Source organism: Erpetoichthys calabaricus, chromosome 10, assembly GCF_900747795.2.
Source record: "Erpetoichthys calabaricus chromosome 10, fErpCal1.3, whole genome shotgun sequence".
NCBI lineage: Eukaryota > Metazoa > Chordata > Cladistia > Polypteriformes > Polypteridae > Erpetoichthys > Erpetoichthys calabaricus.
This window is the reverse complement of record NC_041403.2, coordinates 52,649,574-52,662,102: the sequence shown is the minus strand read 5'-3', so window position 1 is coordinate 52,662,102 and position 12,529 is coordinate 52,649,574. Positions and strand designations below refer to the sequence as shown.

The window sequence follows — 12,529 nt, the reverse complement described above, 5'->3', positions numbered from 1 at the left end:
TCATTGCAACTTCAATAAGGAACAAATCATTTCACTAGTGATAATTATTTTATATTTTTTATCTGAAAGGAGTAGATAGATAGGAATGGCACTATATAAAATAGATAGATAAGGCACTATGATAAATAGATAAGGCACTATATAAAGTGGATAGATAGATTTTTATTTGACCCTAGGGGAAAATTTGGCTTTTTACAGATGCTCTTTGAGTAAATAAATACATAAATACATAACTATATACACACATACTGTACTAGAGTCAATAACAAGGGTTTACCAACTGTGAATTTGTGACACTGTGACACCTTAGGATCGAAAGGGGCCAGCATTCATATGCTACCCTTTTCATATACTACAGAGTTTTGCAATTCTAACCATTTGGTGGGCACAGAAAAGAGCATCTGTGCGAAATAAATTGTCCTTCAGTCTATTAGTAGGTGTTTTGACAAGAGAATGGGACGGGGTGTCTTAATTAAAAAGAAGTTCACCCAAGGACAACAATCTCTATGGAATGAATTGGTTATAGACAGGAGAGAAAAGCCAGCATCAGTTCTGAAACCCCTGAGCTTAATGGTGATAGATAGATAGATAGATAGATAGATAGATAGATAGATAGATAGATAGATAGATAGATAGATAGATAGATAGATAGATAGATAGATAGAACCATTAAAGACACAAAGAATTATATTTATTCTAAACTAGAACTAGCTGTGTTACCCAGCTTTGTCTGGGACATTTTGTAAGACAATGGGTGGTTGGTTAATCGGGAGTATTTAGAAGTACTAGCACATGACAAGAGCATGAACATAAACATTTGCACACAACAACAAATTAGGTTAATTTTTTTGAAATGTAAACACATTAATGAATGTCCTACATCCCAATTCTAATAAGCACAACTTCCTTAGGTGATGGCTCTGATCAGCCACTTGGTTGCTGCTCTTCTGTTTATTTGAGTCCTGTGAGAGAGACGCCTGCTGAGCAACAGTTTCCAAGCATACAGTAACATGAAGTAGAAGGCCCAAAGAGCTCACTTGGAGAGACACCTTCCACAGAAAAAAGCCTATCACCAGCACCTTATGCATTATACATTACCTAGGGGCTTTCATTTACCTCTTCCCCTTTCTTTGGTATGCCCTGTTTGCACCTCTTAATTGTGTACTGCTATGGGAACAGCTTCTTCCAAATGCAACTCAAAGGTGACAGTTGCTCTTGGCATTTTTTTCTGTGAGTTTTCCAGGGGTCACATTCATCAGTCGGCCTTTGTCTCTATCTATCTATCTATCTATCTATCTAATAGTTCCACTAATGTATATCTGTCTGTCAGTCCATCCGTCTATCAGTTTATGGGTTAGATATTGAAAAATAGTATGTCACCACTTCTGAATCACAACAGTCAATTGAAAGTATTTATTGGAGACTTTCACTGATTTATGAGCCTTGCTCATAAGTTGTATAGATAGACCCGTTCTTATTTCTTACATTCTAGCTGAAAAGTGAAACATTGATCTTTGGGTGGGCAGAAATTCAAATCCTTATCTCTCTATTATATCTATCTATTATAAAAAGAAATCCTGTCCTGGAAAGCAAAAAGCAAGTCTACGATACGTGATCTTCTCGTAAGACATTGTAAAGACCCGTGAGACCAAAGACACGGCCTACTTACAATCTATCAAATATGACAATAGGCAGCAAAACATTCAGTCTTGTGAAGGATTTGAGCACACACAGATCCAGGGCTCTCAGCGCATATAAAGCGTATAAGGACAGTACGTTATAAATGAAATGTCGACATCTAAGCGAAGAAGAGAGCAGCGCGGAGAAAACAGACTCAAATGCGTTGGAGAGAAAAATGAGCAAAAAAGAATAATCGAGGTGCAAATTCAGAAAATAAGGAAAGTAATTATCAGCCTAGAACAAGTGGAATTGAAAAAAAGCACGTCCAATCCGGCTCAGAATTAAAAGACAATGAGTAAAAGACAAAGTAGAACTTCATAAAGACGTTTACAAACGTTGGTGCTAAACACATGCAGAGCAGGTTAGAGACTGAAACCAGTGAAATTAGAAAGACTCAAAAAAAAAAAACAAAAAAAAAAAACGTTGGCGCTATACACATGTGGAGAAAGTTAAAGGATATGAAAGTAGGAAAATTAGAAAATATAAAAAAAAGAAAGTAAAGATCGCAGTAGCGCAAACAAACAAACTGCCTCATTTAACTATGCACCAGTCTAACTTTGGTTTTGCAAAATAATTACTACACTTTTGCACCTTAACACTTAATTCTACTTTATTCACATAATTTTGCTTATTTATGTTTATGTTCTACTATACTGTTATCTTTCAATCTATGACTTTTTGCTAATCTAACTGATATTCTTCTAACTTTGCACAGTTTTTGATAAGTGGATCAGGATTCATTTCACTGCGTGTTGTCCTGTATAACTATGCATGTGACAAATAAAGAATCTTGAGAATTTCAAAAATGGAGTTTACCGCACATGCATTTATTGGTTACTTTGTTCATGTATATATATTTATCTGCTTATTTAAAAAGCTACATTTACCCCAGGAGTCAAAAACGTTCTGTCTAGCCCTTGTACAAAAACCTAGACAAAAGCTGGGATATCACCTTGGTAACCCCATGTACTTTTGGAACTGTGAAAGGAAAATAGCACGACTTTACAGACTGGAGTCCAATGCAGAACTCTACTTACTTTGTTACTTTGTAAAAAAAAATTATTAACTGTTGATGATGTAGATCATTTTGTCTGTGCTGAAATTCCAAACAGAGAAACCTATCCTGACCTCATTAAAAAGATTCAGCATATTGGGACTCGCAAGATTACAAATATGGTTTTTACAGAAATTCTGAAATAAAAGTGAAACTAATGAAATAGCAACAATTCAAAGAAAAAAAATCTAAAAGTGTGTATCCGGAAAACCAAATACGGGGGTTGGCGAGCGAAGCGAGCAGGAGGCGAAGCCCCCTAGTATTATAAAGAAAAAAATTTCGGGAGACAGACGAGACGTGATCTTCTCGGAAGACAATTTGACGTCCCGCGAGAGACATTTTAACGTCCTGCGAGACAAGGCAGTGAGGCAACATTTAAAACAAGTTCACGGACATCTAACCTAGCAGTTGTTGGAATGCTTTTAGCAGACACACTTCATGTGCTCCCAGCTCATAAAACAACAACAAGGAGAACACACAGCTTGCCAGCAGCAGCAAAGCCAGCAGATGGTCTGACCGCTTCTCCTTAGGTGTTGATCAGACCGCATCTCCTCAGTGTGCATTCAGCCCACTTCGAATCCCCCTTGACAACGTGAGCGGCAGAGACGCGAAGTGGCTGGAGCATAGTGCGCCCAGGGGGTGGATGGGAGGGGGTGGGCGAGCGAAGCGAGCAGGATGGCAAAGCCCCCTAGTATAAATAAAGTTTGACCAGTTTAACAGGCAGAACAAAGAGAGTGATCATCTAGCATTCTAGCTACTAGTTAGCATTAGTTACCTCCGAAGTTGGCTACTCCACTTTCTTGTCTTTCTATCCCCTTTACTAAGTAGGCAAAAAGATGTAATTGATGAATATGCACTTTCACTGTTATTTCCAAGATAATTGAACATCCTAAAAAATGTCCAGATTATTTTTCATTTTGCCAGAAATTTGGGAACAAGTGGTTGGTTGACTCCTATGAGTTAGGACACCGTGGGCATGACACCACAGGTGGCAAAACAAGTCTCACAGACGCAGTTGCTGCTTGATGCCACCCAGTGGAAAATTTGATGATGTGTGTAGGCTTCCAAACTTGAAGAAAGGAGTAATAGCCCAAAACAAAGGCACTGCAATCCATTGAAATGAAAACGTGTAATAATAGCAATTCCTGAGAGGAGCACCATACTTGACAAACTAGAGAACTGTGAAAATTGTGCTTGATAAGAAATTAAATACTAACTTGATTGCTTTCAATTTATAATGGTGGCCATGTGGTAGTAACTACTGCTGCCTCACAATATGTACGCGCTGTTTTGATTAACAACTGTCATTACTTCTGGGTCGTGAATGGATGTTCTCTGTAGAATGTGGTTTACTGTCCCAGTCCTAATATGTACACTACATTCACAAAATTAAATTGACTGGTGCTGGTTCAGGGTTCAAGGTTTCTTTATGTAGTCATGTTTACACAACAAAACATGAAATGTGCCTTCTCAGTTGCGTCTAATAACAGATGGAAAGAAATAAAACAACAAACAGAGACAAGGTAAGCTAGTTTTGATAGTGCATATTTCCCCAAAAATGGCTACGGGATACATATCAAACTTTAATCATTTTCTCCAATATTCCTTATTACAAAGAAGAAAGGAAATTCTGGAGTGATTTGTGTGGGTTTTCACAGCAACTATCCTTCCTGATTTACTGAAGTTCTGCATATAATGGATGTCTGTCATCAGTAGAAATGATTTCGTTTCTTTAACATGGTCTCTGACACAAGTTATCATCTATAGATCAGCCCCATATCTTTAGCTGCAGGTTTTAAATTTAAAAAGTGAAGACAGACTGGATCACACTGCGATAAAAGCACAACTTGAGGTCTCTATCCACTTAAATAGTTTGAGTTTACGGAGTAGAAATAAACGCTGATAAATGCATTTAGAGAATTTTTTTGTATTTGAATACTGTCAAAGCTGCCAGTGACACAGGAGGAGTAAAAAACAAGTTGACAGAATTGTTCATAATTTTACAAGATATATGCACTAAAAAAATAAAATCAGACATGAAAAGGTGAACTTGATTTCAGTTTTATTCTTAGTTAAATGACAAACCAGTGCTTATAGTCGCACAGTATGAAAAGGAGATTTGCAGTGCTGGAATGTGCACCATACATCATCTTCAATCACGATATAAAGACATTTTACACTAAATTGTTCTATATTGTGAATCACAATGTCACAAATGAGACAATTTTGTTAAAACACATAACATCATTTAGGCTAAAGCTTTCAAAGGTTTATTAAAATCACAGTGAACAAAAAGAATAAGTACTAAACGAGGAATAAATATAAAAATCTGCTTGATCTGTAAAGATATTTTCTTTTTATAAGTTAAGCCATAAATGGCAAGAGAACATAAAAGTAACAAGTAGAATCAATGCATTCTGAAAATCTAAACATATTACAACAATGTACAGTTAAAAAATACAAGACCTTTAACTGAAGTAAAATGTTTCACAAAAATAATGACTCCGAATCTTGAAAAAATGAGTACAATTTACAAAAATGTCGGCTATGAATGGTTTAATTTCAAATTCTACTTTGTGTGCACATTTTCAAATTTTAATTGTTTAGGGGGAAAAAATTGAATGGTAAATCTTTTAAAACTGTACATTAAGCAGCCTGTGCATTGGTTTCATACTTCGTTTCTGCATCTTCAGTTAAGCCACCAATAAGTTTGATGTCATCTGTGACATTTCAATCCATCACACATATGATGACAATTTTAGAAGGCTGGAAATATATGAAACACACACACACACACACCGCACCTTTGTGGTTAGTAAAAAGCAAAAGTGATTCCTGAGCTAACAATACATAAAATGATGTGGAACACCACAAATAAAATATTGCACACTGTTGAAATGTTTTACACACTGTATAAAGATATGAACATATTTGCTCAGCTAGGTCAATCATCAAACACATATCAAAAATAAACTTGTCATCGAGTATTTAAAAATAAATCATCTACGTAATGAGAAAATGTTCAGCTGTTATTTATTTTTTAAGGCTCATCTAAAGTTACAAAGTGCTATAAAGTGCAAGAGTTAAAAGGCAGAACAAGTCATTTTGAGAGTTCATGATATATTTGACTGTATTTGCTTCATGATAATCATCATCATCATCAAACATGATTATCATTCTTAAGGATAGTGTTAAAAATAAGATTGTTACACAAGATTTAGTAAAGTGCATTGAAATGAATGTTCAGTGTGGACATTAATGCAGACACAAGTGTCTGACAGCAAAATGTGGGGAGAAGCTGCTGAGAATGGCCTTCCATATTTTTCGGTATTTTTAATGTTTGCTCCTACAGTATGTTCACAGGATTTGTAACACATTAAAGTGTGGAATTGACATTTTTTTTTACAAGATGAACCGCACATAATACAAAAATGTCTAAAAACCGTATTCCACAGAAGTACAATGTCTAAAATTTCAGGCTGGAAGCACAACCCAACACCAAGGTTCTTCACATCAGTAAGCTACATTACACAATAATAATTACAAATTACAAAAGTTATGCAAACCAAATGGATGATAATGGCAGTTAAGCCTTGTGATGCCCTCTAGGTGATAGCAGGTATGGTGTGTGTGTGTTAAGATGACACCGAGGTTTAATTGTGAAATCTAAATGCAATTCTGGTAGTGGCAATGGAGTCCAAGCGGACTCATCATTGCCCAACACCAGATGATAGAGAGAAGGACTGTAGGTCAGGTTTTATAGCAAACAATTTAAGATATGTGTAAGCATCATGTGATCTTTTAGCCCCTGATTCACCAGGAGAATACAGCAGTACTTGAAAACATCTACCTAAGAACTACATCAAGACTGAAGGTAGAATTTATTAGGATATTATTCAGCTTGGCCAAATGGTGGTTAAACCGTTTTAAGAGGTGGAATGCCATCCCATCGAGGTGTTCATGTCTATTGCTGGATGCTGCAGGGCAGAACTCTGGCTACCTGCAATGCTTTACTAGAGAAATGCAATTCTAAAAATGGATTGATGGGTGAAAAGTGGAAAAGTAATGTGGATGCTAGCTGTATCCTTAAATTCAATTAAAGATATGGAACTGATGGAATTTGTCCCACATATAAAGGTCTACAGACACATAAAGTAATTTAGCACACTTTAAAAAAAGAAAAAAACTAGCACCTTGTGATACTTGTTAGTTTTGGGACTGATGGCCAGTCAATTAATGGTCCATATAAGAGTGTGATGATTTGAAGCAACTTAGAACGGCTCCCTCACTTCTAACCTGAAGAAATTACAATTCTTATTTCTTGAAATTCTATTTCTGACATACAGCACTATCCGCCTGTGCCAGTTAAACTTAAGCTTCAAACAGTGAATTGTCTGTGCTTTTCTTTTGAGGTAGATTATAATGATGCTAGGCAAACAACATCGAATGATTCTGGCATGGAGATATGACCCTCAGCAGCTTCAACTAAGAGAATTTATAATGAGTAAAGCCAACCAACCAAACAAAAATCTGCAATTTACTTCAGTCTTGCGGTAAAGAGACCTTTGAAGAACACAAGATGAAAGCACAGCAATGAAATACAAAGGATGCCTGTCTTTAATGGGCCAAAACTATTTTGACCCGAATACCATTGTGTTTTAATATACACAGCATTTACCTCCTATAGATTCTATATTAATTATTTTAGCTAGCTAGCCCTCTTACTACTCTGACATTAAATTAAGTTTGTTTAAAGGTGGCCTTTGTTCCTCTGTTCTTCGACGAAAACCATGCGCTGTGTGTTAAGAGACCCGGATTGTCCTTTTGTGTAGGCAAAAGTACTTTAAAGAACACGCACTCCCTGTTATTGCAGATGCCAAGTGTGTGCATTTTAATCTGTGAACTAAATGAAGACATGTGGGACCCGGCAACTTGCCTGCTCTTTAAATCTGCCGCCTCATTGCCTCTGCTGAGACAGCTTATACAAGCCATGCTGCAGTTTACAACACTCGAGGGCTCGAGAGCCTCCACTGCACGTCACAGAGGGATTGTGCTAGGAGTCCTGCTCAGGAGTCGAGGGCACCCAAAGGTTAATACTTGACTTGTAAATTAACAGGGATGCGCTAGTCTTACAGAAGTCATTTGTTTATGTGTTGCAGCAGAAATACAGAGCGTGTGCCACTCAGGGTCCATCAACAGTCACTGACATGTTCATTTAATCATTAACATTACAACAAAATAAAACACATCTGAAAATAAGCTTTTACATATAAATCACAAAAGGTAAACATCAAAAGAAAGTGAATGGTGTGCCTATTCCCAAAATCTACATGTAAGAAATGTAACATAAAGCTTACTACCACTGGACATGGTGGAACACACAGGAGAGAAAAATGAAGGAATGGAGTAACGAAAAGAATAAATCAGTGAGCATGAACAAGCCTAAGGTGCCGTGATGGAACAGAAAATTAGCCTTTCTGTGAAATGTGACTCCACTGGCACCACAAGATCAACATCTCTTTAGAGTAGGCACTTTATGTTAGTCAGCCGCTTTACAAATGTTCACGATTAAAGCATAACTACTGTTCTTCAGCTATTGTTGTGGTTTAATCTTTACTCATTGGCATGAGAGGCTGAGAGGACCTTCACATGTACTCACACTGCTGTGATTCACATATCTGACATTTATTTACAGCACACAGAGTGTATGTATGTATACACATAAAATACTGTTATATACAGTATATATTTCTCATATAATCATACTGTGTATTTATTTATATACTAGTATATATACACTGCACAATATTTGTACACATGTGCATACATATACTCAGTAAACCAATATACACAACTGTGCATATATACCATTATATATACACACACACATGTATATATTATATATATATATATCCCTACACAAACACACATTCTGTTATTAGTCGTTTTTTTTTTTTTTTGCAGTGTTCAATATCCTGTGTGCTCCACTCCTCTCCTGTAATGCAGACATTCTGCATGTATGCCTCAAGTTCTCCAAGATCACAAAATGCCACCAGACAGGCTAAGATATTTTTTGGCGATTTCTTTTTTTTTCCTCTCTACTGTATCTCTTTAGTCCGTTTTGGACTCAGAAACCAAAATGAGGAATTACAAGCATCCCTTAAAATTATACTGTAGTTGTGTAAAAACACTTAGAATAAAGCCCTTCAAAATTGGTGAAAAATTATAAAACACACCTACTGTATGTATGCTTTATCATCAAGTCATACCAAAAATGCAACATTTTAAAGGAATACATGCCTGTGAAATCACCATTTTTTGTTTTGGTTAGATAAACATTTTATAGTCTAAAAGAACAGGAGATGGGTCATCCACTCAAGCAACACGTATTCCTAGATCCAAAAATAAAAAAGTGCTGTAAAAAACTCCTATACAACCAGTGAAAATATGTGATCATGATTCAAAGCATATTTTAAATACAACACTTTTTTTTACCTGACCTCTACAGGTGGAGAAGATGCACAGAGAAGCAAAGTTCATGAGCAAAACTGAGAGTCCTGCAGGATGAGGTTATTACCCAAAATGCATGATATCATACGACAGTATTACAAGCTCAAGAGAGAGCTGCATTGTATGAATTGAAAAACAGTGGAAAACTACAACCATACATTACGGTGTAAGAAAGCAGCATCAAAATGTGCTTTGGCATGGTGTTTATCAAAAGGTCCCACATATAGTGAAGCAGAGTTGAGAAATGCAATAAAACAAAGCCTCTCTGTAGTAAACTGAGTGCTGCCCTGAGGACTGGAAAGTGCGAATTTTTAATAAAAAAGCTACTATAAAACAATGTCATGGTGGGGGTGTCACGAGTGACTGCGGCTCCAATGGCAACTGGGCCATTGCAATGGAAATGCAAAGGACTATAAAGTCTGCAAAAAAAAAAAAAGGGGGGAAAACGAAGGACCTTAGTCTGTTGAACATGTTGCTATAAATATCTTGCTCTGTTGCTCAGAGGTTTTGGACAACACATCCTCGCCACATCCAAAGACAGCAAAAGGTTCCTGCATCCAGTTCTCATTCCAGTAGTTGTTGATCACTCTTGACACTGGGCAGCTGAAGTCATGCCATCTTGGAATAGAATACAGGATATTAAGTAGTAAAGCAAGAACATTTAAATAAAAAACTGACAGCAGGATGTGACTAGACAGAACCTCTCTGCTTTGTTGAAAGTGCACAGGTTTTTGTCCATAAATCGTTTGGTTTTGTACTTACTGTAACACAATACAATTATGATGGTAAATGGCTCTTTTTTTGCAAACAAGCAGGAATGCCAATTAGAGTTTACTACTAATATCATTATTAATGGTACAAGTCTTTTTATGGAGATGAGAAGAGAGTGACAAAATCCAATTTTTAAACTTCTAGAATGCCATTGAGGAGGTTGTGAAAGGACTGCTCAATAAACAGAGGCGGGTGTCCACGTCAGACAGATGCTTATTTCATTATGAATCTTTCATATTAACTCAGGTTGCCTCAATCTCCTTCGACATCCTGTGGGGCAGAAACAAAGCTATAAACCAAAAAGGGAACATAATGTTTGAAAACAATTTAGTTAAAACTTGAAAAATTACTGAGGTCACTAGCATATACAATGAAATAATAATCCAACATATTAACCTAAATTAAAAAAAAAAAAGTGCCAGCAGTACGAGTAAAGAGAACTAGTGTGTCACATCTCAACATTCACAAACTTACTTGGTTCAGTTCAGGGTTATGGAAGGCCTGGGAGCCATTCCTGGCAGCACAAGGCACAAGGCTGGAGCCAGCCTAGGATAAGGTACCACTCACTCACAAACTCACAAAAACACAAGGGCCAATTTGGAGTTGACAATCAACCTCACCAGGGCATCTCTGGGAACATGTGAGTAAAAACTATGCAAACATGAAGAACGTGCAAGCATCACACAGACAAATGACTAAGGAAGAGACTGAAAGCTAGGGTGCTGTACACATGAGGTAGCAGCAATAAAGACTGCATCGGCAGGCTACTCTAATCTTCAACACAGAGATCAAAAAATCCTAAATGAGTTTTGCTAATTCAGAAAAAACACAGAAATGTCTATTATAATTTCTAATATTACAGAATACTTCAGAAACTCACTTTCTAAACATATTGTACATTCATATAAAAGTAAAATAAGCATTTTATCAGTTTCCCCATGGCAAGTGTATCAGTTTCATTACCTGGAGAGCAACAATGGCTGCAAGTTTCCATCGAAAGTAAGGTTTTACAGTAAGTAATTTATTAACACACAAGAAGGGGAATGAGCCTGTTAATCTGGTATACTGGATGAAATTCTTCTGGTGGTAATGACTTGGAAAAACAAGGGTATAGGAAATGTGAAAATCTGTCAGTGTGTTAATGTCTTAAAAGTAATGTCTTTGTATGTGGATTTGTGCATGAAGTAAGCCTACCTTTGCAAGAATATTACCCTTAGTGATGGGACCTAGGAGACTTGGGAGTCATAGTGGACTCTTCACTCTCTACATCCAAAACATGTACACAGTGATCAGGAAAGCTAACTGAATATTAGCTTTCATAGCATAATGTGTGGAGTCAGGGGAGATTTTGCTTAAACTTTGTAACACACAAGTGAGGCCTCACTTCTAGCACTGTGTACATGTCTAGCTCCACAGTACAAAAAACACACAGTGCTAAAAAACATTCAGAGAAGAGCAACTAGGCTGATTCCAGGACTAAGAGGTGCAAGCTGAGAGGTGAGACTGAAGGAATGGAACCTTTTCAGTTTAAGTAAATGAAGATTAGGAGGGGACATAATTGAACTACGAACATAATAAACAAAATGGCAAGTAGTTTGGTAGATCGTAGGACTTAAGGAACCTTCGATTCTCAACTTTGTTATTTTGGAGAATCAAAGTGAACAGGATTGGTGAACCTGTTTGGTTAAATGGCCTGTTCTTATAAAAATTGTTCTCACGTTCAAGTGGGTTCATGAAATGATGCAAAAAAGGAAGGGAGGACAGGAAAAAGCCCATTTCTTGTGTGATGTTTGCTTGACAGCGGTGGCATGAGTGAGTTAGTGAGAAAGATGGTGTTCTTTAATCAGTTCAAGGAAGGTGAACACCTGTTATTGAATCCATTGATATAAATAGTAGAGCCTGTGCATTAATAAATTCATAATTTGTTAAGAAATATGTTTCAATCTAAAAACTGCCATATATACAGTCATGGCTAAAAGTTTTGAGAATGACACAAGTATTGGTTTTCACAAAGTTTGCTGCTGTTTTTAGATCTTTTTGTCAGGTGTTTCTATGGTTTACTGAAGTATAATTACAAGCATTTCATAAGTGTCAAAGGCTTTTATTGGCAATTACATTAAGTTTATGCAAATAGTCAAATATTTGCAGTGTTGGCCCTTCTTTTTCAAGACCTCTGCAATTTACCCTGGCATGCTGTCAATCAACTTCTGGGCCAAATTCTGACAGATGGCAGCCCATTCTTGCATAATCAATGCTTGGAGTTTGTCAGAATTGGTGGGTTTTTGTTTGTCCACCCACCTCTTGAGGACTGACCACAAGTTCTCAATGAGATTAAGGTCTGGGGAGTTTCCTGGCCATGGACCCAAATTTAGATGTTTTGCTCCCCAAGCCACTTAGTTATGACTTTTGCCTTATGACACGGTGCTCCATCACGCTGGAAAAGGCACTGTTCGTCACCATACTGTTCAAATATTTGACTCTTTGCATAAACTTAATGTAATTGTCAATAAAAGT

At 36.8% G+C, this 12,529-nt stretch overlaps 1 protein-coding gene across 1 annotated transcript in view; it reads right to left on the bottom strand.

The window, feature by feature from the left end:
* Positions 1-8,632: 8,632 nt before the first annotated feature.
* The window catches only part of erich3 (glutamate-rich 3), a 39,343-nt gene continuing 35,446 nt past the window's right edge, over positions 8,633-12,529 (bottom strand). Inside the window, exon 18 of the mRNA XM_051932429.1 lies at positions 8,633-10,285. Within this exon, the coding sequence (XP_051788389.1) occupies positions 10,268-10,285 (18 nt within the window). The 3' untranslated portion in view covers positions 8,633-10,267. The remainder of the gene's footprint in view (positions 10,286-12,529) is intronic.